A 25912-nucleotide genomic window follows, 5' to 3' on the forward strand; every position below is an offset into this window, starting at 1 on the left:
AATAATTGCAGGCACAAACCTAAACCTAAAATTAATTTGAAGAGTCATTTGGACTGCATTTGCTGAGTACTAATGAAATAAAATGCTTCTCTAAATCGAGTTCAAGATTATAATTATTAACTTCCCCACACTCTACATTAACTATTTTTGATGGATTTTAGTTGCAGTTGAAGCTCCATTAACTTTAGTGACTTCAGAACTATCCCAAGCCGAGAAAGAGATCTTAGCTCAAGATAGTAAGATTTAAGTGACTGTGTCACTGACTTGAACGAGCAATTGGGAGATTCTTTCAACAGTTTATTGTTTGTAATACTTGAAATCCAAGTTTGTAGTACTTGAAATACAAATCAAAATATATTTTTTTGTTATATATCTCTTTAATAAGCTTGACAATTCTTTTCAACACAAGGTGAGTCAATATAGACACTTTTTATTTCTTTTTTTTAAAAAATGATATGTCTTATTTTAGAGGGAAACAGTTAGTTAAAAAGGTACGTGGACACAAACTCTTGTTCTTCATTATTTTAAGTACATACAACTCAAGTTACAACCTGCTCCTCTAAAATATACAACTTCCTCCTGTAACAAAAATAAATTAACCTTGTAGTTGAAAAAAAAGAACTATTTGGCATAGGTCTCTTGAGAGAACTTAACAAACAGGTCAGGATTTGGTTTGACTGCACAGAGGAAAGCTCCCTAGAACAACCTGGTCCAACTGGAATGCTATTTCTGAACTTGTTCTGCTCCACAGTGGGTCAGCAGGTGCATGGGAAGACGCTCAAGACAGTGACAGCCACAACCACTTACTCCGAAGTACTCAAGATTTAATTCGTGGCATCAGGAGAACAAGCTGAGCAGTTTTTCAATCCTGGAAAGTGGGTAGAAAGCATAGAACAGGTACTTCAGTAGGAGCAATAGCACACAGTATCAAGTTAGGAAGGTGAGAAAACATTGTCATATGTACAACACTTTCCAGGAAGGTGAGAAAACGTTGTCATATGCACAACACTCTCCAGGACAGCGAGGACCACAAAACGCACGCAGGCTACATGGAAGCTTCTTCACTCTCTGCTATTCTCTTGAGCAGTAAACCCAGGCCCCCTTTGGCCACTTGCAGGGGTGTCTTTTCTTCTTTATTCTCAATGTAGATACTTGCTCCTTGAGTCACGAGAAATTTTGCCTCTTCCACTCTCTCCTCATCACAGGCTAAGTGTCTAAAATCGGGGATAACAAAGATTAATTAGTCACTACCACTTCTACAGAATAGAGTTTCCATTCCAAAATGCTTATCACTGGACAGGGCCAATACTGGAAAGTTATTTAATCATGGAAGGGAACTCAATTGGCATGAGAAAGATTGTAAATTAAAGTTAACTAGAATAGCTATGCAATACCAGATCATAAATCATAATCCTGGTCCGATTAAAATAGATGATTGGCTCTTACATGCTAGCCTAAGGCACAACTACCTCTTTCAACAGAGATGAATGGTAATTTACTCCAAATACATCCGGTAATAATAACTCAGGGTTAGAATTTAGCGATGTTTCAATTTATGTCCTGCCTCTATAACAATTCATGCAACTTGCACAAAAATAATTGAAAAGATTGATCTCGCTTGATCAGTGTATCTACATTGACAAATCCTGGTATAATTAGCACTGTTTTACAGTAAAAATTGTCACAGAGGTTAAAGTTCTCATTATGATGGGAGAGTTCAACAGTTAACTGCTTGATGAAAGAAACCAACCTCTGCCAGTCACTTATACAGTTTGACAGGCAAACTATTAGGCACTTAACACAGCATTTTCTTTAAAACATCACAGTAATCTAGAGAGGGAGAAATTATTACTATATTATTACAGATGAGGAAATTATGAGGGAGGAAAGCTAAGCTTCTTAATATTTGTAGTTAATGTAGTTGAAAATGGCAACATCTATACTGAAGAACAATATCCACTGAGTCCTAAATCCCACTTTCTCCCAAAGGCCCTATGCTATACAACCCCTAGACTTATTTCCAGACAAATGTGGTTAAGTCATGGAGAAAATAGTTAGAATATTCATTTTAAAAAGTCACATGGGCCTATAAAAAAGATTTTTAAAGAATAAGAAAATAATACTTTTCTTGGTCTCTATCAGGCTCCTCCACTTGTTTGCAGAAGAGGGGAGGAAGGACTACAGGAGGCAGAGGGGATAGAGGCCACCAGAACATGACCCTCTAAATCAACAAGCAGGGCACAGATGGGCTCCTAGAGACTCAGTTACAGGGCCTGCAAAGGGCTGTACCAGGCCCTCTGCATACATGTTATGGTTGTTTAGCTTGGGTTTTTTATTGGACTCCTAACAGTGGGAGTGGGTGTGTTTCTGACTCTTTTGCTTGCGTCTGGGACTCTCTTCCTCCTTTTTCCTCCTTGTCCAGCTTCAATATGAGGGTTTTCACCTTGTCTTAGTGTATCTTGTTTTGTTCTGTTTGGTAACTGTCTCATAGAGGACTGCCTGCTCTTTTCTGAAGAGGAAACAGAGGTACGGTGAACCTTGGGGAGAGAAGATGAGGTGAGGAGGTGGGGAGGCGAGGAGGGCAAACTGTGGCTCGGATGTATTGTATGAGAGAAGAATCTATTTTTAATTAAAAAAAAATACTGTTTTTGTTTTAAGTCAGGATCTCCCTATCTGCCCTTGGCTACCACAAGAGCTTACTATGTAGACCAGGCTGGCCTTGAATTCTGTCTGTCTCTTGGCCTTCCAAGTGCTAGAATGAAAGGCATACACCACCACAGCTGGCCAGGTTTGTTTGTTTGTTTTTGTAAACAGGGTCTTACTATGGAGCCCTGGCTAGCCTGAAATATAGACCAGGCTGGCTGGAACTCTCAGAGATCTGCCTTTCTCTGCTTCCCCAGTACTGGTATCAAAGGTATGTGCCACCATGCTCAGCCCCTGAAAACAGCATTTTAAAAGGCTGTCTTAAAGTCAGAGGGGGGAAGGCTGTATCTTATTCTGTACTACAAAAAAAGACCCAGAATTTCTGATTCAAAGTGGTCATTATTCAACAAAGGAGAAAAGTAGGTATGTAAAAAAAAGAAATCTATCAAGGTAAAAGTTGGTTTCAAGTCATCCACATCAATAAATCCTATGTGGATTTTTAAGTCTTGGATTAGAGAAAGCTTTCTAGTTGTGATGGAAATTATAGGTTTGGCTACATAGCAATTGATAACTTCTGATAGTTGAAAACTCATGAATAAAGAGACAAACTGAGAAAATATTTTCAACTGATATGGTATAAATCCTATTTTTCCTCTGTCAAGAACACTTAAAATTCTGACAAAATGAATGAATTCTTCTAAAAGGGAACAGAAAGATTTCAAAACTTACAATTTAGGGATTAATACATTTCAAAATCAGTAACAAAAATGTAAGTCTTGAACCATGAAATGTACAACACGAGGGTAATTTTGGTGCTGATGGGGAGGTAACAGCTACTGTCAAGATGCTGTTGGGAGGGAACAGGGGACAACTCCTCTGGAAGCAATTTGTCTTGAAAGCTGTGTATTTGTTTTGAAACAATCATTCAATTTCTAGGACTCTAAACTAAGCTCACAATCCACAATCTGCACAAAGGTTCTGAAATAAATTGGCCAATGTCAAGGTGTCCTTAGTTAAGATAGTCAAAAGCTCAATGATGTTTAAATAACCAATATCAGGAAAGATTAAGTCATGGTACATTCATAAAGTGGGATTGCAAGTGGCAATCATAAATGTTCTAAATGAATTTAATGATGTTGAAAAATGCTTACAATGTGCTATGAGATTCAAATATAAAATTACTTATATGACCTCAATTTTGCTATTATATGCTACATATACATAGCTGCATATAAACAAATGGAAGGAAATACTTTAATATAATATCAGTATTTTTGGGGTGGCAAAATGATAAGCAATTTTAATTATTGTCATTATGCTTTGGTATCCTTTCAATTTTTTTTTGCTCTCAGCATGTATTGCATTTATAGTCAGAATGGAAACGATTGCTACTTCTCACTTACAGAGGAGTGTTACCCTCAGTGTCTTGGATGTTTGTGGATGCTTTGTAGAACAGAAGAATGTGAACCATCTTCAAGTTACCCTTCGCTGCTGCCCGGTGCATTGCTGTAGCATCGTAATGGTCCTTCGCATCTGGGTTAGCCCCACCTTCTAGTAACATAACAGCAATCTGGAAAGGACAGCAAGAAAACAATGCAGAAATCTGTTTTTCTGTTCAGGTTTAATACTCAAAGGAAACAACCACGGGGAGAGACCCATACCTCATGCCTATTCTTCGAAGCTGCATAATGGAGTGGAGTACAGCCATTTTGATTGACAGCATTCACATGTGCACCTTTCACCAGAAGGGCTTTTACAATCTCATCCCGGCCAGCGGAGGCAGCAATATGAAGAGGAGACCAACCTGCCTGTATAGAAGGTGGGTTTTTACAAAAGCCACGGTGGAAAAGGGACGGAAGTATGAACATTAATATGCATTCAAGGTTTACAGAGTTGTGTGAATAATTTAACAATACTCTCCTCCCATTCAACACTGAGCATTGTGGGAAAGCTGGAAACAAAAATGTACGGAAAAGAAAAACTAAACTGGAGTCACGGCTCGGTGGGTGCTGAAGAGCACTTTCTGCTCTTCCAAAGTACCAGGGTTTCATTCAGGCGGCAGCTCACAGTGGTCTGTAATGCCCATCTCTGGGGAGCTGAGGCCCTTTACTGGCCTCCACAGGCAGCTGCACAGAGATGGCATGCACTCATACATACACAGCAATAAAAACAAAGGAAGTCATTTAAAAATAGCCACAATCCTGTAACACAGGTATGGCATATTAGATTAATTCTAACCCATTTTCTCCCATACAATAACTTTTAAAAATAAAAACGAAAATCAAGAGTATATGAAGTTCTGCGAGGTGTGTTTTCCACTATTTCTACTTACCATTATATTGTGAGAATTTTTCTGTCATCCTTTGGAATGACAGATTGAATATTAACTTAAAGTATGTACACTATGCACTATTCAATCATTTTTCCATAAAATTGTTATTTTCTCTTATAAACATTACTTCAGTAAATATCTCTGAAAATTAATCTCTGTCTATAAAACAGGTGCCATTCCCAGTTTTCTGTAAGCTTTATCTTTTTTAAAAGGATTTACTGCATATATATATATATATATATATATATATATATATATATATATATATATACCAACATGGGGTGTCAGCTCCTCTGAAGCAGGAATTACAGGAGGTTGTGAGCCACCCAACATGTCTACTGGAACCAAACCTTGGTCCTCTGCAAGAGCAGCAAGCACTCTTAACTACTGAACCATCTCTATAGCTCCTACAAGTCTTATCTTAATAGAACCAATATCATTAGAATAAATGGTTCTATATAACACACATACACTTAAACCTTTATTATTCTGGCAATATTCACCAACAATTTCAACATTCAATGTTTAGTCTTTTAAACTTCACAGTAATAAGCCCTGACCTGTATTCTCACCCTGAATTATAGTTTCATTAGCACTCTAAAAGAATGGCATCATTAATCCCGTGCCTATTCACTAAGGTCATATTGTAACTTCTCCCTTATAAACCTTACAATTTTGTTTATGAGCTTAATATTCAGGCTTCAGTAAATACAAGGCTGGCGTCTAAAGATAACCCAGAACTTATCAATGTTGCCTAGTACTCACGTCATCTTTATCATTCACTGGCACTCCAAGTTGCAGCAAGAATTCAACAATTTCTGTATGGCCAGCTGAGCATGCCCAGTGCAAAGCTGTTCTGCTGTCCTATATGGGAAACAGGGGAACAAAGCTGTCAACAGTGTTCAAGACAAATAGGCAGAAAAAATACTGATGCTGGCAAACCTATAGTAAGAAATGGAGAGCACCAGGTCATCAGGTAGGTAACCGTCAACCATGTTACTTGCTAGCATTTGGGAAGCCAAGGTATTAGTAACATGGGGCGAATACCATCCATGAATATAAGAAGTTCTGGGCAGGATAGTGATGAAAGCTTTGGTTCCAATACATTGGCAGAAATGGAGATTTGCGGTTTACAACGCTTTTGCATGCCCTTGTGAAACAGTGCTACTTTTCTATGCATCATTTCTTTTGACTTCCACCATTCTACATGGTGCCTACTATCCCCCATTTAACACATCAAGAAACTAAGAGTACTTCACATAAGCAACTTATCCAGGGTCATGCAATTTACCCATGCTCTGTGCCTATGAAATCTCTATGACCACCAGACTTCAAGTGAGAGGCTCTACAGAGAACATGTGAATTTCTGTTTTGTTTCTGATCTTGCTAGGTAGCCCACATTAGCTTGAAATTCTCAATGCTGCTCCTCCTGTGTGCTAGTATTACAGGCATATGCCACTATATCTGCTGAACACATGAAGGTTACAGAGAATGAAATGAGAAATGTTTGCACAAATAGTTGAGAGTATTTTATAACACACCCCACAGAATCAGTGCAACAAAATTATTTTTTTTTTAAGTATCATGATTCTTAAAGACAGTTCCTATTTGTGCCTATTGCTGTATTTCTTAGTCTTGAGTAAATATAAAGTGACGGTTGTATGTGTGTATAGTGTGCGTGTGTATGAGTGTGAATGTGAGTGTATCAGAGTGAATGTATAAGAGTGTTTGTGTACGTACACACACACACACACACACACGCCCAGCCTTTAAATGAACTTTAGCCTTTAAATGACACTTAGGGAGTTGCCTGTTTGGGAGGAGATGCTGTTGGTACCCAGGAAGGGAGCTAGCTGGAAGTCTCACGGCTGTGGACCCTTGTGGCCTTCCTTGTCAGTGTCCCCAGTCAGCAGTTCAACTTTATGAAAATTTCAAATACACATAAAATAGAGGAAATATGACAGTGATCAAGTGCCTATTACTTAGACTTAACAACAACCAAAATCTTGCCATATTTACTTCTAGATTTTATTACTTGAATTTTCTTTTAAAATATTTTATTTTCCTTTGAACTGTGTGCATGTGGATGGGTATGGGCGTGGGGAGGCCACATGGGCGTGGGGAGGCCACATGCAATGAATCCCCCTGCAGCTGGAGTTACAGGAAGTTGTGAGAAAAGGAAGTATATGTTCTTAACCACTGAGCCACCTCTTCAGTCCTGCCGAGGTTTCTTTAAAACAGAATCCTAAAGGCCATGACTGTTTACCTCTAATTATTTCAGCACCTAAAAAATAAAAGTACTTTCGTAAAACAAACAAACACAAGATCATTATTGGACCTTTTAAAGTGACATTCCTTAACTCTTTGTCATGGGTGGTAATGCAAACCTTCCAGAACTTGGGAGGCTGGACAGGAGGATCTTCATTGGAAGGACAGCCTGGATTACATAGGGAGATCATATCGTAAATAACAAAAAAAAATTACATAAAGTAAAAATAAAAATAACCCACTTAAAACCAATAGTCTCCTATAAGCCCCCAGGTGGTTTAGATCTGGATGCAAATAAAGTCTATAAATTGCATTTGGTTGTTGTATTTAACTTCTTAATCCTGATTAGCAGTCTCTTTTATGTCACTGACTCCTTAGTTTTAGTGGATTAAGTCTTAATACACGTTATTAAATTTAAACCACATCACCAGACCATCACAAGAGCAAACGCGGTGAACATAGGGGAATTCTACTGTTGAGTAATAAAGGAAAATTCCAGAAAAAAAAAAGTCTCTTTGAGTTCTCTTCTAAAAGAGACAACATGGAAGTTCTGAAGTATTATGTACTGTCTTACTAATGTTTAACACTTGTCTCTCAACACAGAAGGCAATCTATGATTTGGAAAGTCACAATAAAAACCTGACACTTGTTGGTCTGAACAGAAATACTTCCCAATGTCCATTCTCTTTTGTTTGCCACAGTTCACTCGCCCCACATGGAACCCCATTCTTTCTTCAGTGTAAATCACCTTCCCTTCTATACAAAGCCCTTCCCAACTATTCCTATCATGTCTTCTCCTTCTATGTTCTGAAATGATGTAAACTTCTTTCTGGGGGATTTAAAATATGTAATAAGACATGTGCCGTTATTTCATTTATGCCTGTTTTTTTCCAGCTCCTCTCAAACTTCCTGACATACACAAAAAGGGCATTTGGTTACTCGTGGGCCACTGACTGGGATTACAACTAAAGAAAAATCCACCTAACAAGCTTTCTTCACAAATCTCCATCGTGCTTTCTCTTAACTCTGGAAATTTCTGAGAAAAGCGGTGGGTGTTCTAGAAATATATGAAATTCAGCAAGCTTAGCTTCCCCTCCCCACCCTGTCCCAAAGTCTCTGAGGGGCTACAGTTGGACCGGGAGTCGTGTTTTAACCCAAGGCTACTAAAGGGAGGAGTGGGCGGGAGGAGCGCAGAAGTGGCCTCACATCAAGTTAGGACCAGGAAGCCATGTAGGGCTTCGTTGACACCCGCTGCTAGGCGACAAGCCCTCAGGCTGGTTTACCTGATCAGTTCTAGTAGCCAGAGATTTATCAGCCAAAATGCGCTCCTTCAACTCATCCAGCTTCCCACTGTAGGCCAGGTTACAGATCATTACGTTAGACACACACCCCTCCATTTCGCCTTCCCAAGACCTCCGCGAAACTCAAGCCCCGCCCACTCGCATTTCCTGTTCCGGCGACCAATCAAAGAGCTAGAAACTCTCCAATCACTGATCTCTGTTTTCCTTGTAGCCCCGCCTATAGCCTGGAGCTTCTGGGAGTTGCAGTTTGAAAGCAGATTCAGGCCTGGAGGCGTCTTTGGAAGCCACTCAGTTCCGGGTCCTAGCAAAGTGGAACTACAAGTCCCAGAATCCTTAGAGGAGGCCGTAGTCAAGTTGCCGGTGGAATTGGCCCAGGATGACAGCTGGAGAATGGAGTCAGGTAATGGGAGCGGCTTCTGGTAGTACTGTGTGAAAAAGCTAGGGTGGGTGGTCTTTGGTGGGCCAGTAAGTTGGCCACATGAAATAAAAACTGTAGCAGAGCAAGAGAGTTTTGGGATCCTACAGATCTTGTCCCTCGGGGCCCTCACTTGCAGTGGCAGGCGGAAGGGACAAAGTTGGAGCAGAGTACTACCTCTGAGCTTGAACCATTGACTGTAGCTACCCTCCCCCTCCCTACCACTGTCTAAGGAGTGGAAAGAAGCACAGGCTAGTTACTCTGGCATTCCTCCGGAGTGGCATCAGAGTAAGGCTCTGCTACAGCACAGGTTATACATGACACCATACAGAGGTGATGTGCCAGAATGATGCTAAAGACAGGGTGTGATGCGATAGGAGCCACTAGATACCTAAGAGACCTCAGTGAGTAACAGCGGTCACCTTAGGGATACCAGGGTATATGATGTTGTCACTTTAATAACATGGTAATGGCAATTACATCGAGACTTTGCTAGATTGCTAAGCTAACGATGTGGATTTTTTTTTAAAAGGTGAATTTCCAAATAGTGCTGCAGCAGAAGAGATGCAAGGCTTATCTTTTATAGAACATATCAAAAAAGACATTAGAAAAAGTGTTAGATATATATTTTTAACGTGACTGATGAAGTTTGTCTCCTTTGTTATGGTATAGAACAGGGCTTAGCAAACTTTTTATATAACGCCAGATCATAGTTATTTTAAGCTTTGCAGGACAGATGATAAAACCAAGTCGAGAACACAAGTTATGACAAATGTTAATTGATGAAATTCTGGATATAATAATAGTGGAATATGTGTTTATATAATGCTTTTAGCTTTTTACAATTTTGTGTGAGTGTGTTTTCTGCCTGCACGTGTGTCTGTACACCGTGTGAATGTTGGATCCTCTGAGATCTGAGTTACAGACAGTGTGAGTTGCCATGTGTGTACTGAGAATTGAACTCAGGTCTTCTGGAAGAGCAACCAGTGCTCTTAGCCCCTGAGCCATCTTTCCAGACCCCAGTGAAATTTATTTTTAACACAGAAATACTAATAAGAATGGAATTCTTTGAGGGAAGTACTGTTTGCTTAGCTGATGATTAAAGTTGCTATTTTCTATCATCAAAATTTATTCCAAATGTTCTTTTTAATCTATAGAAAACTCTTTGAAAATATCTTTTCATGCAGAAAGTTACGTCCAAATATTGATAATCCAGGAACATATTCTTTTAAATGCTAATTATTTTATTGCATCTTATTGATTGTGTGTGACCTGATTTAGTTTCTAAGAGTGTTGGTTCCTCTCCTCTCCTCTCCTCTCCTCTCCTCTCCTCTCCCTCCCTCCCTCCCTCCCTCTCTCCCTCCCTCCCTCCCTCCCTCCCTCCCTCCCTGTGTGTGTGTGTGTGTGTGTGTGTGTGTGTGTACTTATATGATGCCTGGCATGAGTGTGGAAGTCAGAGAACACTATTGAGAGTTGATTCTCTCCTTCAAGCATGTTGGGCCTGGGGATTTACCACAGGACATTGGGCTTACTTATGGAACCATCTGGAAGGCCATAAATTCTGATTTTGATTTAAATAAATGTAATAATTTTTCCATAAAGGTTTTAGATTTATAAAAAAAATTGCAAAGTCCAGTGCAGTGACTCACACCTAGTTCTTGGGAAGCAGAGGCAGCAGATCTTTGAGTTTGAGGCCAGCCTGATCTCCACAGCAAGTTCTAGGAGAGCCAGGGCTACATCTAGCAAGCCCCTGTTTCAAAACAAATGTTCCAAGGATAGTACAGAATTCCCACATATTTTCTACCCAGTTTCATATTTTCTCCCTATGTTAACAATTTGATTGTGATAACTTACATACCATAAAATTCAACTGGGGCTAGGGATGCCCAGTAGTAGAGCATTTGCCTCACATGCGCAAGGCCTGAGCACCTCAGCACCAAAACAAAACTAAGCTAAACGAAACGAAACTTAACTAAATAAAACACACCTGTTTAGATATGTAGTTGGCTAATAGTAAATTTCCAGGTTTATGTAACTATCACAACAAATCAGTTGTAGGATGTTTTGACCTTCAAGTAAGACCTCATGCCCATTTACTGTTAATCTTTATCTTCTGCCCAGGCAGCCACTAATGTATTCTTTGTCTATATAAAATTGCCTATTCTGAACATTACACTTAATTGAAATAATGTAATATGTGGTTTTTTGAGTCTGGTTTCTTTCACTCACCCTAATAGTTTTGAGACTTAATCATAGTCTTGTGCATGTAAGTACTTACTTTTGTTGCCTAATAATATTACACTTTATGGTAATACATTTTTGGGTATCTACTCACTAACTGATAGAAATTTAGTATTTTTTCTAGTTGTTGGCTATTATGACTAATGCTGCTTATAACATTGATGTAAACATCTTTATGTGAACATTTGTTTTCTTCTTTTGTTGTAGTTACCTGAAAGTGGAATTCCTGGATAATAGGATAATTTATGTTTAATGGTTTAAGAAATTACAAAACTTTTTTCCAAAGCAGCAGAAGCAGTCTGTGTATGAGGCTTCTCATCGCAACCCACCCTCCTGCGCATTTGTTAATGACTGGGATCTTCTTGTTATTTTATTTTAGGATCTTTGTATAAGGTCTAGGATGGCTTTAAACTCACAGGCCTCCTGCTTCAGCCTCCCAAATGCTGGAATTTTTGGTGTATGTCTTGCCCTTGACAATTATAGCCATTTAAATTGGTATGAAATAATATATTATAATTTCATCCTTTCTTTCCATAAGAAGTGGCTGGGTGTAGCAAACATGTTTTATGTGCTTGTAAGCTGTTGGTGTATCTTTTATACCCAAGGACCTGCTTCTGTGGTTTGTTTGTTTGTTTTTTTTTTTTTAAATTTTAAAATTGGGTTGTTGTTTAGTTGATGAGCTGTAACAACTATTTCCATAGTCTAAATCCAAGTCTGTCAGGTATGTAATGTACAAATACTTACCCCCAGGCATAGTCTGTCTTCCGCCCTTTTGCTTTGTTTTATTTTCGTTTGTGTTATTCCAGTTGTTGAGACATGCTCCCACTATGTATCCCAAGCTAGTCTCAGACTTACAATTGTCCTGCTTCTGCCTCCCAAGTGGCTATTACAGGGTGGGCCAAAGTGCTCAGCTTTTTTTGTTGTCATGGTGGTATGTGTTTTGAAGGGGATGGTTTTGATTTTTTTTCCAAGACAAGGTATCATTCTGTAGTCCAGCCTGGTCTAAAATTCACTGTGTAGCCCAAGCTTGGAATTCCCTTGCTTCAAGCTCCCACACATTGCTATTCCTGGAGTCAGTCACCAGGCCTCACTCACATTGTGATATTTGATGAATTCAAATTTATTCTTTTTCCTCTTTTGTATGTGTGTGTTGTACCTAGCTAAGACTAACATGTAAGATTTCAATGATTTTTTTTTCCTCATGGTTTCCTCTGGAAATTTTGTTTTCTCTTTTGCACTCATTTCGAGTTAGCGATGATCAATTCTTTTCACGTGTGCCAGCAGCATTAGTTGAGTAGCCATTTTAATGCATTCTTCCATGGCGATCCCAATGAATAAGTACACACTGGTCTATTTTAATTGACTGTTCGCCCACACTTTGTTCCAGGTTCATTAATTTACAGTGTCCCATCCAAGACAGTGTGAATCACATAGTATTTCTGTCTCTTTAGAAGCCTTTGGCTTGTGACAGTTTCTCAGATTTTGTTTGTCTTGCTGATCTTGGTAGTTTTGAAATGCACTTGTTAGGGACGTTGTAGTTTTTAAAAGGTCTGTTTTTCTTATGATCAGACCAGTGTATAACAGCATAGGATTACCACTGAACATATCTGTTGCTTGATATGTTTGCTTTGGGAGACACCATGACTTTGCAGGTTAATCACTTCCAACAGAAGGTTAGGTGAAAGATCCTCAACCGCACAGGGAAGTGGATCTTGGACGACAGAAATAACCTTTCCACTTGTTTTAAAGGTATAAATCTACGGCTGGAATTGCAGCATGAGCTAAATATATATATATATATATATATATATATATATATATATATATATATTGTAAATTTGTGTGTGACTGGAGATACTGTTTCCATTTTAACTTTTACTTACGAGGCAGTTATGGTATAATTGGTATACAATAAATCTCATTGTGTTCAGGTATTAAATCGATTTCAATGTGCTTGGCTATAAATACATACTGTTGTGTAACCAACACCAAAGTCAAGATATGTAATATCGCACACTTCCCGTATATTCTCACATGCTCCTTTGTGGTTACTCCTATTCCCCAGGCACTGTTCTTGATAACTACTACTTGATTTTTTTCTTGTAAATTTTCTTGTAATTTTTAAGCCCACAATGTAATGATTATCAGGATTTACAGAGTTATGCTACTACCACCGAAAGCTTGTTTTAAATACCCACATTTCCTATAAAGGAAGCTTTGTGTCTATTGCCAGTCATTTTTCCTTTTGCTACCCTTGCACACAACGTTAGTCTATAGGCTTTCATTTAATGAGCATTAATACAAATAAGAAAATAAAAATATGTGGTCTTTTTTGGCTTGCTGTTTTCACTTAATATAAACATTTAAAAATGTACAGAAGTCATAGGTCATCACTGCTTTCACTTTTAGGATTGAATGATAGTCTATTTTATAGCAGTAACATATTTTGTTTATTCATTTATCAGTTTGTGGCCATTTGGCTTATTACTACCTTTTGTTTCTTCTAAATATGGCTGCTATACTTTGTGTGTAAGTTTCTGTTCAGGCATGTACTTTTATTTCTCTTGTATACATATTCAGGAGTGGAATTTCTGGATCCATTGAACTCCATTTAACAGTTTTAGGAAGTGTCAGGTTCTCCCAAAGTGCTTCACTATTTTATCTTCCTACAATAATACATTTGAATTAAAACTTTTCTACAATCAACTATACTTATCAATATCTTTCTTTTTATCATGGCCGGTATAGTGGGCATAAAGTAGGATTCCATTCTTTTGATTTGTCCTAGGGCCAGAAGTATATAAAGCATCCTGGTGTCCATAATAGCTTAAACAGTATTCAGCATTAAAATGGCTTTACTCCAATTTCACTTAGAATTTTGTTTTATACCTTCAGGTTGGATTAAGACAATTATCAAGTCGGCACCAAAAGCTAATTTACCAAGCCAGTCAGGGTTCAGCAATTGTGGTTTAAGGTGGTTTTCATCCTGCTTCAAAATATTATAATCATTTTTATTTTGCTTTAAATAAAAAGGCAAGATGAACTAAACTTAGCCTTGTAGCTATGACTAGTGGAAGAAGTAAGCATATCCCATGTGTAGTAGGTCATCTATCAATATTTGTCCAGTGTATTATGAAGATAGAGTGGGCCTGTTGTATTCACAAAGGGATTACATTTCATCATAACAATTCATCAAGGAATGCCATGTAATTGCTAGAAATGGCCTAGAAAAAAAAAAACAGCACCCAACATATTGAGTGATTTGTGTGAATATTCTTTTATAGACAGTATAATGTATTTTATTTTATTTTATTTTATTTTATTTGGTAGAGGTGGTGGTTAGCTTTGAATTCTGAGTTCCTTGCCACTAATGGAAAGCTCCTTCTTTAAGTCTTGGAAGAGAGATGATAAAAAGATCTTACAAGAAAACGTTCCTTGGGCTGGAGAGATGGCTCAGCCGTTAAAGGCTAGGCTCACAACCAAAAAGATAAGAAAACGTTTCTTTCATGGCCCCAAGTTATGGAAGAACAATGCAATTGCTGTTTATGTCCATCTTGGGACAAAGGGGCCTTTTTAGGGTCTGACATCTTTGCTACTCATGTGATTGAGTGTTCCCTATTGCCTTCTCTGCTGGTCACATAGATTCTAGGTCCTAGAACAAGCCAATTAGCCTTCCAGACTTAAAGCATATGCTAATAATTAACATGTAAAGAACCCAAGAATCAGATACTACGTCTCAAGCCAATCCATATAATAATCCTTTGAGGTAGGTACAAGTACCCTTCAGGCCTTGCATTTTGTAAATGAAAATTTAAACAAACAAACAAACCAACCAAACAAACAAAAACAGGATGGTAGAAGTAAAATAACGTGCCTAGTAAAAATTGGAGGTGACATACAAATTCAGAATACTCTAGAACAATAACACATGACTCTGGTAACATACTGCTACATATTGCTGAAGATAGAGTTATGTGTAAATGCAAACCCCAAATAATGCAATAGCAATTCCTGTCAGAGGGCTTTGGACTGTACTTGAATGACTTCGTGGAAATAGCATGATTTTTGCGGGGAACAGCAGAACTCTCTGTATCTATAGTGTACTGCTGTGCTGCTGCTAGCCACACAGGGCTAGTTAGTACTTCAAATGTGTTTAGGAATTGCTTTTTAAATTTTGTTTAATTTAAAATTAAAGAGCTTTATATGGCTAGTGTTTGCCATTTGAGATTGTGTAAGGAGAGATAATTTTCCCTCATTTGTTTCTTTCTAGTTATCAACAAATAGTTTACTCAATGTGACTATGCTTTCTGTGGTAAAGATAATAAAACAGTGATCCACAACTTGGGGATGCCATCCAGGGAGCGAATATATACAGTTCAACTAAGCGTACGACAGCCACAGGAATAGGTTTTGAGTTACCTGGCATGAAATTCTCTGTTCTTACTACTTACTAACTAAAGCCTGTATAAGAAACCCAAGCTTTTTTGCAGTTGACTGTTCACTGTTTAGAAATGTAATTTATGTGTCTTATTGTCATTATTTCACAATTGCTGTCTACTGGGTTTTAGATGTGATATTTTAATATGGGTTTTGATGCCACTATTAAAATATCGTGCTGTTTTATGTCATTGGTCTATTCAAAACATTCCTATTTAAAATCTATTTCATCATAAAGCTGACATATTGTCATAGCAATTTTGATTAAGCATTTTATTTGCTACTCTCAATTTTGGCATTCCGACTTTTGTTTCTAGCTCATTTACTTTATAAGAAATTTCCCCAATTTTTGTTACAAACAATAAAAGAATCACAACAAATTACAAGAACACAAAAGGGCCTTCTCTAGTCTTCAATAGGTTTACTTCATTGTCTACACTGTACAGAGTCATACTACAGTATCAGATGATATCGGGTACATTCAGGTATGGCCATAGACTACAACACAATATCAACACTCAGAAATTGATCCTGGAATGTTGCAGTTATGATAGGAAATGTCCTTCTACCAAAAGGTTCATGAATTTGATGGGTGGATCCCTAGTTGTCAGCACCGTTGAAGGGTGATTGGATCATGAGAATGAATCCATTAGATGAGTTCATACTGAATGGGTTGTTAGGAAGTGGGGCCTGGTTGGAGGAAATAGTCACAGAGACATATGCTTTTGGAAGCCTTATCTCTGCCTTTTTCTGTTTATCCTTTTGCTTTCTGCTTGCTAAGAGGTGAGACTCTTTCCTCTGTTGTGACCTTTCACACGATCTCACATGGGTCTCACCTTAGGCCCATAACAATAGAGCCAGCCAACCATGAGCTGAAACTTCTGAAGTTGGTCAACTTCTTCCTTTATGTTGTTTCTCTCATGTGTGTGAATAGCTTCAAGGTGTGTGTGTGTGTGGGGGGGATGCATTCATGTATGTGTGCATTCATATGTGTGAATAGCTTCAAGGTGTGTGTGTGTGTGGGGGGGTGCATTCATGTATGTGTGCATTCATATGTGTGGAATATGTGTATCCACATGTTCATATGCATGCATGTGTAAAGGTCATAGGTCAATGTCAGTAGCTTTCTCAGTTTCTCCCTCCACCCCCTGAGTTTTTTGAGACAAGGTGTCTTATTGGCCTGGAGCTCATCAGTTTGGCTAGGCTGGCTGGCCACTGAGTTACAGGAATCTGTCTGACTCTTTAGCACTGGGATGACTGGTAGGGATCACCAAGGCCAGCTTTTCGGTGGGTGCTGAGGGATCTGAAATCAGGTCCTCATGCTTGCCTGACTGAGCCATCTCTCCAGCCGCTCCATGTTATTTCCACATATGTGGATTTGTTTAACTAATACTACAACAAGGAATTACTCTGTCAGTATAAAGATCTCTCCTATACTTCCCCTTTATAGTTGTAGTCATCACCTGTTGGCAGCATGCATAGCCCCTGGCAGCTGCTAAGTTTCCTTATTTTCTGTCATTATATCTGAATGTTATATATTTTGAGATGCATTTTTTTTAACTTCTCTTGAGACTTCTCTTTTAGCTAATGGATTATTTAGAGGTAAGATGCTTAATTTTGAATTGTTGGGAAATACTTTCTTTGGTCCCATTGTTGTCAGAGGTACATTCTGCATAATTGCAAATATTTCTAATTTGTTCATGTATGCTTTGTGATTCAGGATATGAATGTCTCTTGGGAACTTGAAAAATATATATTCTGCTGTTATGATATAGAGTTTTCTGTGTACTCTAATTATATCTTGTTGGTTTATTATGTCGTTCATATTTTTGCCAGATCTTAGAGATTTTATGATAATTAGCTTTATTTAGTCATTCCACAATGTTTGCATATGTCAAAACATATTTTATACCATAAATGTAAAGCATATGTGCCTGTCAATTTAAAAATAAATTACTTTTTTAAAATGTGGGATTTTTTTTAACCAATTATATTTTGTGTATTTCTTAAACACCACACTGTTTTTCTTCTCCATCTAGAACTTGTGGTCCCATATGTCCCTGAATCTCTGTTCAGTTTTTTCCAAATTTTTTCATTATTTATATTGAATATTTTTTTATAATTCTATTATTAATTTCCCTGACCTACCCCCATCATCTTATATTGTTCTATTGAGACCATCCAATGAGTCTTCAATTTTGATTATTAAATTTCTCCATTCTAAAAAAAAATGTTAGCCAGGAGATGGCGGTGCCTGGTCTACAGAGGTCTTCCTAGGAAAGTCAGGGTTACATAGAGTAACGCTGTCTCAAAACAAAATAAAGCAAAGCAAGACAAATAAGTTGCTTCTTTTTGGTGGGGGTGGGTGGGTTATTTCTGAAACCGAGAGTTTCCATTTTTAAAAATTGTTTCTGCAGTGTTGAGAATTGCTTATCTTCAGCATTTTAAGATGGGAGCTTTAAAAACTGTTGTTGAATAATTACAATATTTGTATCATCTCTGTGTTGGTTATTTGTTAAGTGCCTTTTTTCAGTCAAGTTCTGCTCTTAGTTTTTTGTGTCATGAATACTTTTATATTGTATCCTTAAATCATAATGTTGTGGCTCTGGATCTTACTTCATTCTCCTGTCTTAACAAGCCTACTTTCATACCACTATAGTGGGGAGAAGACGGTGGTAGCCGTTAAGTTCTCCCCTTCATGATCCATTTATACTCAGTGTAGGATTATGGATGCCATTATTACCAGGCAGTGAAATTTAAGACCTCCACTGACACACACTGACCTTAGGAGGAAGGTCTTCACTACCATTATATACTGGAGGATTCATTGATGCCTGGCATGGATGAAAGTACTATATCATCATTCTGTCTTTCTCAAACTATCCCAGGGAAATGTGTAATGGAATGGGTAGTGGTAAAAGTCTAGTCATTGTGCTTTGTTGATGAGAATTGGGGTTAAATTTCTATTGTATTTGACTGGATTCTGCCCCACCAGGGGATCCATCCCATAAACAACCACCAAACCCAGACACTATTGCAGATGCCAACAAGATTTTGCTGACAGGACCTTGAAAGAGCTGTCTCCTGTGAGGCTATGCCAGTGCCTGACAAATACAGAAGTGGATGCTCACAGTCATCTATTGGATAGAGCACAGAATCCTTAATGAAGGAGCTAGAGAAAGTACCCAAGGAGCTGAATGGGTTTGTAGCCCCATAGGAGGGACAACAATATGAACTAACCAGTACCCCCAGAGCTCCCTGGGACTAAACCACCAATCAAAGAAAACACATGGTGGGACTCATGTCTCTAGCTGCATATGTAACAGAGGATGGCCTAGTCGGCCATCATGGGAGGGGAGGCCCTTGGTCCTGTGAAGGCTCTATGCCCCAGTATAGGGGAATGCCAGGGCCAGGAATGGGAGTAGGTGGGTTGGGGAGCAGGGGAAAGGGGGAGGGAATAGGGGATTTTTGGAGAGGAAACTAGGAAAGGGGATAGTATTTGAAATGTAAATGAAGAAAATGTCTAAGAAAATATATTAAAAAAAGTTTTCTTTAGAGGTTGTCACTTTCCTGTTCCTTTGGCTGGAGATAGCTGGCTTTTTGTAATGACACTTTTTGTGTGTACGTGCCTGCATGGCTGAGCTGATGACTACTCTGTCACAAGGTTCAGCATGTATTACTAAAACAGCAAACCCATGGAAGTCACTTCCATGTTATTACTTAGGCCCTAAGGACCCTAGCAACCAGAACACCTTGTCCTTTCTACCTCACAGAGATTTCAGAGAGATTAATATACTTGTTTATGATACCTTGTGGGTTTAGTTGTTTTTAATAAGAGGAGCAGGGTAAGGAGAGTCTACTCTGTTTTATTGGAATCAGAATATGTAAGTGTTTGCTTAAAGAAAACACTGATGTTGTATTAGTTATAGTCTCTTTCCCAGTTAAGAATAGATAAAATAACTCTGACCCTAATTCCTAGTCCTTGATAAACAAGTTTATTTTGTTCCAACTAGCTTGAATGCTTAGATCTTTAAATATCTCACATAAAGGAGAAAAGGTAGTCTTTGTCTTTTTATGACATATATATTTTATATATGTGCATACACACACACACACACAGTTTGAGCATCATGAGTTTCTAATATTTTAAGCACCCTGAATTGAACTCTCTTTATTTAAAAAAACCTCCACTCTCCTGACTTGACTTACATTCTTTGGATTTTGATAAGATACGATCTCACTCTATTGCCTAGGCTGGCCTAGAACTCATGGCAGCCTTGTCTCAGCCTTCTATGTGCTGGGATTATAGGCATGGGCCATCAAATCTGAATCCTTTGATTTCTTAAAGTAGATCAGTGGCTCCCAACCTTCCTAGTGCTGCTACCCTTTAATATAGTTCCTTATGTTGTTGTGGTGACCCAATCATAAAATTATTCTTATTGCTACTTCATAATTTATTTTGCTACTGTTATGGATCATAATGTAAATGTTTGTGTGTTCTGATGGTCTTAGAGGCCCCTGTGAAAAGGTCCTTTGACTCTCAAAGGGGTTGCAACCTACAGGTTGAGAACCACTGCAGAAGATGGGTTATAATGTAAGAATTTTTTGAGTAAGATCATAATTATGACTCTCAATTCTTATATAGTCCTATAAAATCATTATATTCAGAGGTACGCTTGATTTTTTTGTTTACTTTTGTATTAAATTGGCCCAATGTTTGTGCTAGGTCTCTCTGTGTTTGTATATATGTACGTATATAGAGTTGTTTTGTGCGCGTGTGTGTGTGTGTGTGTGTGTGTGTGTGTGTGTGTGTGTGTGCACGTGTGTGTGTAGGCCAGAAATCAATATTGGTTATTCTTCCTCAATGGCTCTCCACCTTAATTTTTTTCAGAGAAGGTCTCTAACTGAATTTGAAGCTCAGAGATTTGGCTAGACTCTCTGGCAAGTGAATACAGGAATGAATCTCTGCTCCTCCCTAAGGACAAGGGAGGCTTATAGACAAACCCCACTCTGCTTGGCTTTTAACATGGGTTCTGAGGATCAAAACTAAAGTCTTCATGGTATGTGTTAGGTTACCAATAGAGCCATTTCCCTAGATCCACACTCAGATTTTATGATTTTTTTTATTCTTATTCCTTTTTGCTGTTTTCAACCTACAGTTGCAAAATTATTCCTAATCTCTTACCTAGATAGGGCCAATAATAACCTTCTCCAGTGTCTGAAACGGGATCTTGGGATAGTCTGGATTCACTGTCTCTGGGCCATTGCATTTGGTTATCTGCCATCTTCACGTCATTATGAGACTGAGAAGTAAGTCACCAGGAACACAAGCCCCCGGGCCTCCTGAAACCAGTTTACCCTATATTTTCCTTCTTTCAGCCCAATTGGGGGTTGTCTGCTAGGGCTGTTGAAAAGAGCAAATGGTGGCCGAGTGTTCTGAGATAATTCTAGCCTGTATCACTTCCTTTCCTCACAGAGAGAAACTCTAAAATGTGAATTAAGAAAAGACACGTTCCATTGGAGACACTGAAAAAGAATACTTGGGCTGCTGGCAAAGAGTACAGAGTGAGGACTGTTTTTAAATTGCATTATAGAGGTCATGATAGATAGTAAAGAATAGAAATGAGAATGACCTTCAGGGGCAGTTACTGTGGAATCCAGACTGCAAGGGTCTCTCTGGTACTGTGTATACTGCATGGGTAGTGCAGAAACAGTTCAAAGTTCGTGTGTGAAATTAATATGATGGTTGTTACATGGCTAAAGAAACATCTAAAACTCATAAATGGGGAAAGCAAGCAAGTAAGTTATTAACTGCATTCCCTTTTATGCATCCATTTTCAATATTTATGGAGCATTGTTCCAACATCTCAGATATGTCAAATTTTGAGTATTGCTGATCCTGACTCAACTGAAATACAAGGTATTTCTACCAAACCCTGAGCTCTAAGTTCAGTTTCCACTGGCCACACCCAGGTACAAGTATTTAGTTTGAGCATTTTATATTCTTCAACATTATGTGATAGAGCATTTTCCTATTAGTTTTCTTATTAGATGTTCACTGCAGAACCAGGGGCGGGGAGGATTATCAACATTTGATGGAGCAGTAATCTCAGAATTTCTAAGAGTGGCCTAAGAGGACATGACTATAACAGGCAGACCAAAAATGGAATCTAGCTCTTTGGCTTCCTAGGTCAACACTCAAGGCAGTCTACTCTCTTTTCTTTCTGTAACGTTTAGGGAGCAAATTTGTTTAATATATATGCTTTAGCACTTTAAAATTCTAAAGGCTTTGTTTCAGTAGTAATTGATTTATAAATCGGGTAGCTCTTAGCCACAAGAGGTTTAAGCTTCCCAGAGTGGCGTGAAAGGATGTAAGACAAAGTCTCTGTTTGACTGATTGTAATGGCAAGCCCCCGGAGATCAGTGATAGTTTCTAATTAGTAAATTCCCTTAGTTAAAATTAAATTTCATTTTCCTGTTTACACTGTTGGAGCCTGGTTTGCTGAGGTAGGAATAAAAAACACTGGAGCCTTAGCCCCATATACTTTTTGTACATGTGTATATGTGGGTGTGAGTATATGTGTGTGTGTGTGTGTGTGTGTGTGTGTGCGCGCGTGTGCATGCTCTTGTATATGGAGACTGGAGGGCAACCTTAGGGATCATCTTCAAATACACTGCCTGCCTGCTTGGAGACAAGGTCTCTCACTGACTAGGTACTCACTAACTAGGTAAAAGAGGCTGATCCCCAGGGATCGTCCTTTCTCTGCCTCCCCAATGTTGGGATTGCAAATGGAATTACCACATTTGGTACTTTTTCACGTGGGTTTGAGACATCAAACTCAGGTCCTCTTGTTTGCAAGGTCACGCGCTTGACTGATGGAGCCATCTCCTGACCACTCCCACCAGCATCCTATTAAAAAACAAATTGAATACATTTCCCTGATAAAGACCAAGTGATGCTCTGATAGGAAAATATGCAATAAAGCATGGTTTCACAGTTAAATTATGTCTACAAATATAGCTAGTGTTTTAGAATGATATAAATGGAAAGATGTCATAATTAGATTTATAAATAATATCTGAAGTTTCTAAGTGCTTGCATTTAGATTTGATGTATGTGTATATAGGAGAATAGAATAAATTCATTATATCTTAGTTTCTGAAATTGATAAAGAATAATGTTAATGTATTTTTTAATGTCTATTACTAGGGTGTTTTGGAAGTAAATCTAGTATAGAAACTTACATTTTTTTCTTATAAAATTATATCTACAAAAACTAAAGGACAATTTTTATATGAATGTATAGATTTTATTTTTCCTTTTATTGAACATAGATACTTTTCTCATATAATATATTCTGATTACAGTTCTGCCTCCCTCTCCTCCTCTCCACCTTCTTTCCCATCCTGATCCACTCACTTTCTGTTTCTCCTTAGAAAAGAACAGGTTTCTAAAAGATAACAACAAAACATAACAAAATAAAAGCAGAAATCATCACATTGAAGGTGTATAAGGCAAAACAACACAAGGAAAAGAGCCCCAAGAAAGGGCATTAGATTCAGAGATCACACTTATCCACACACTCAGGAATCCCGTAAAGACATTAAACTGAAATAAAATAAAATAAAATAAAGCTATATATATATATATATATATATATATATATATATATATATACATACATACATACATACATATGGCTGCGCTGGCCCTGTGCTTGTTGTTTCAGTCTCTGGGAGTCCATATGAGCACTGCTCAGTTGATTCAGAAGGCCTTGTTCTCTTGGTGTCCTCCATCCCCTCTGGCTCTTACCCTCTTTACACCTCCTCTTCCATGGGTTTCCTGATTTATGGTAGGAGGGATTTTATGGAGACATCCCACTTAGAACTGACTGTTCCAAGGTCTGTCTGTCTGTTTCTCTCTTTTTGTCTCTTTCTCTGTGTTTCTGTCTCTGGGTAATGTCTAGCTGTGGGTCTCTGTGTCTATTCCCATAGGCTGTGGGAGGAAGCTTCTCTGATGATGGCTGAATAAGGCACTGATTCATGAGCACAGCAGAATAGCATTAGGAGTCATTGTGCCGTTACTTTTTTTTTTTTTTAAGACAAGTTGTATTTAGTTTTACCCTAGGACTCTGGGATCTAGTTTTTGGTCATTTAACCAGTGTTGGGTATGCATTTCATCTTGTAGAGTGGGCATAAAGTCAAATCAGACATTGGCTGGTGACTCCTACAAGTTCTGTGTCACCATTGCCCTAGCATATTTTGTAGACAGAACAAATTGTAGATCAAAGGGTTTATGGCTGGGTTGTTAATTATGTATTTTTTCCCCGATAGCCTAAAGAGTTCCTTCCCCTTCCAAAGACACTAGAAGATGAGGTGAAAGTTCTATGTAGTCCCCAGCTCGACCTCTCTATGTTCAGTGAGTTGTGTGTGTGTTTCCTTCACCAATGGGGCTGTCAGTGTGTGGAGCACAACCTATTGTCTTGGCAACAGCCTGGATGGTTTAGGGATTTCCATGGGACCCCTTTGGCCAATGATTCAACTGGATGTAACCCAGTCCTGGCGCTGAAAGCTTACTTTGGTGACAAGAGATAGACAGTTGAGACTCCATCTCTCCTGTTATTTTTAGACTTTATTAGAATTGCCTTCATATATATTTTAGGAAGTCTCCACTGCACTGGGTTTCCATACCACACTTCAAATGTCTCAGTATATTTCTTAAAGCAATCTTATTATGTAGCTAAGGCTTTCCTGGAAGTTATTTTGTAAACAGGTGCTGGGACTGTAGGTATATACCACTCTAAGTACAAAAAGCTTAAATGATCAATGGAATTTTATGTTTGTAAATACCATCAAAATCAAGATATAGTCATTTCCAGCCACTTAGGGAGTTCTGTTTTCAATTCCTAGTGAATACCTTCTCCTGAAGTGACAACTGTTTTGATTTCTATAATATATTCATTTTGCTTGATTTGAGCTTTATTTAAGTAGAATCCCCTTGTACTTACTCTATTGTACCTGGTTTCTTTTGCTTAACATAATATCTTTCATATATTGTTTTTTATTGCTGTGTAACATTCACATGTATGATAGACCACATTTTAAACTTCATTCCTTTGTTGATGGATTTTATTTATTTCTAAGTTTATGATATAAATTACAGCTGTTGTAAACATTTTAAACTGCATTTTTCATTGACAAAAGCATTGGCTTCTTGGAACTAAATCTAAAAGTGGAATTGTTTTGGTATATTTAATTCAACATTATTTTAGGAATGTCTGAAGAAACTTTTGTCTGGACATCTTATAAGAAGACATACTTTTTGAAGAATCATAGTTAAAGATGAAAATTTGCCATGTTTTCTTTGGAAGTTTGAGATTCTCTTCCTGGCAGATTTTGAGAACATTTTTTCTTTGGCCGGTGACCTAAATCTTTCATGCTTGTGGGTAGATCTTTATTTTCCTGTGTCTGGTACATACTGTGCACACCAGGGATAAGGAGCCATTTACTTTCAAGCTCTATCTTTTTGGTATAGGGTCAGATTGTCTTTTCTTGGGCAACAATACTAAACCAACTGTTAAACCACGTTCATTTTATAGAACTTTGCCTTGGGATCAACTTGGAATGCATCTTCAATTTTGAAAGTGAAGGCACACTTGTGATTCTATGTAATACCCAAAACTTTCCTTTGGCAATTTACCTTTACATTATTTCAATGGTAAAGAATTTTTAAACATCATATGTGTGCTGGCAACATTTTCTAATGAAGTATTATATTGAAAGGGTATGGGGAAAATTCCTGTGGTCTGGGAGAAGGTGGAGGTGGTTGTAAATGAGCATAAAACTGGGAAAGTGCTCAAAAAGAGGAAAAGAGTTTCTGGGAAACACTCTACTCCTGAGGTGGTCTAACACTTAGCAAGCTACCAGAGGGACCAGAAAGAGACCACCCTTAACCATTTTCATGACACCATCTTTAAAAACAAAACAACAAAAGCCCCCACATGTATTTGTCTCACTGTCTTTGTTTTCTTAACTGCATTTAATCAGTGGTGAATAGTAAAAAAAAAAAAATGCTATGGGGATTTTTTAATGCACGATGACTTGATATACTACTTCTGTAATTTTTAAAATTTTGATATACAGTTACAGAGGTCCTAGAAATCCATCAGAGGCTCCATGAAGCCTGAGTAAAGTCTAACAATCCTTATTAAAGCTGCCTAGTTCAGCATCTTCTGGTGCTGAGCCTTTCCATAGCCTCAACACTTGCCAGTCCCT

The 25912-nt window shown here is 38.1% G+C and overlaps 2 protein-coding genes across 3 annotated transcripts in view; one reads left to right on the top strand and one right to left on the bottom strand.

Annotated features, from left to right (window-relative positions):
* Positions 1-803: 803 nt before the first annotated feature.
* Psmd10 (proteasome 26S subunit, non-ATPase 10) lies at positions 804-8712 on the bottom strand. Of its 2 annotated transcripts, none has more exons than XM_021153465.1 (5): positions 8527-8712; positions 5741-5839; positions 4305-4451; positions 4047-4213; positions 804-1214 (listed from the first exon to the last, which is right to left on the bottom strand). In XM_021153465.1, exons 1-5 carry the CDS (start codon positions 8638-8640, stop codon positions 1046-1048), a joined length of 696 nt encoding a protein of 231 aa, XP_021009124.1. In that variant the 5' UTR covers positions 8641-8712; the 3' UTR covers positions 804-1045. The 2 variants fall into 2 exon arrangements, with proteins under 2 accessions (XP_021009124.1, XP_021009125.1); XM_021153466.2 differs by having other exon boundaries at positions 1125-1214; positions 4126-4213; positions 8527-8671.
* Positions 8713-8785: 73 nt separating this feature from the next.
* The window catches only part of Atg4a (autophagy related 4A cysteine peptidase), an 82145-nt gene continuing 65018 nt past the window's right edge, over positions 8786-25912 (top strand). Inside the window, exon 1 of the mRNA XM_021152761.1 lies at positions 8786-8944. Coding sequence (XP_021008420.1) covers positions 8935-8944 — 10 coding nt within the window. The 5' untranslated portion in view covers positions 8786-8934. The remainder of the gene's footprint in view (positions 8945-25912) is intronic.

The sequence above is a fragment of the Mus caroli genome, chromosome X (assembly GCF_900094665.2).
Source record: "Mus caroli chromosome X, CAROLI_EIJ_v1.1, whole genome shotgun sequence".
NCBI classification, from domain to species: Eukaryota; Metazoa; Chordata; class Mammalia; order Rodentia; family Muridae; genus Mus; species Mus caroli.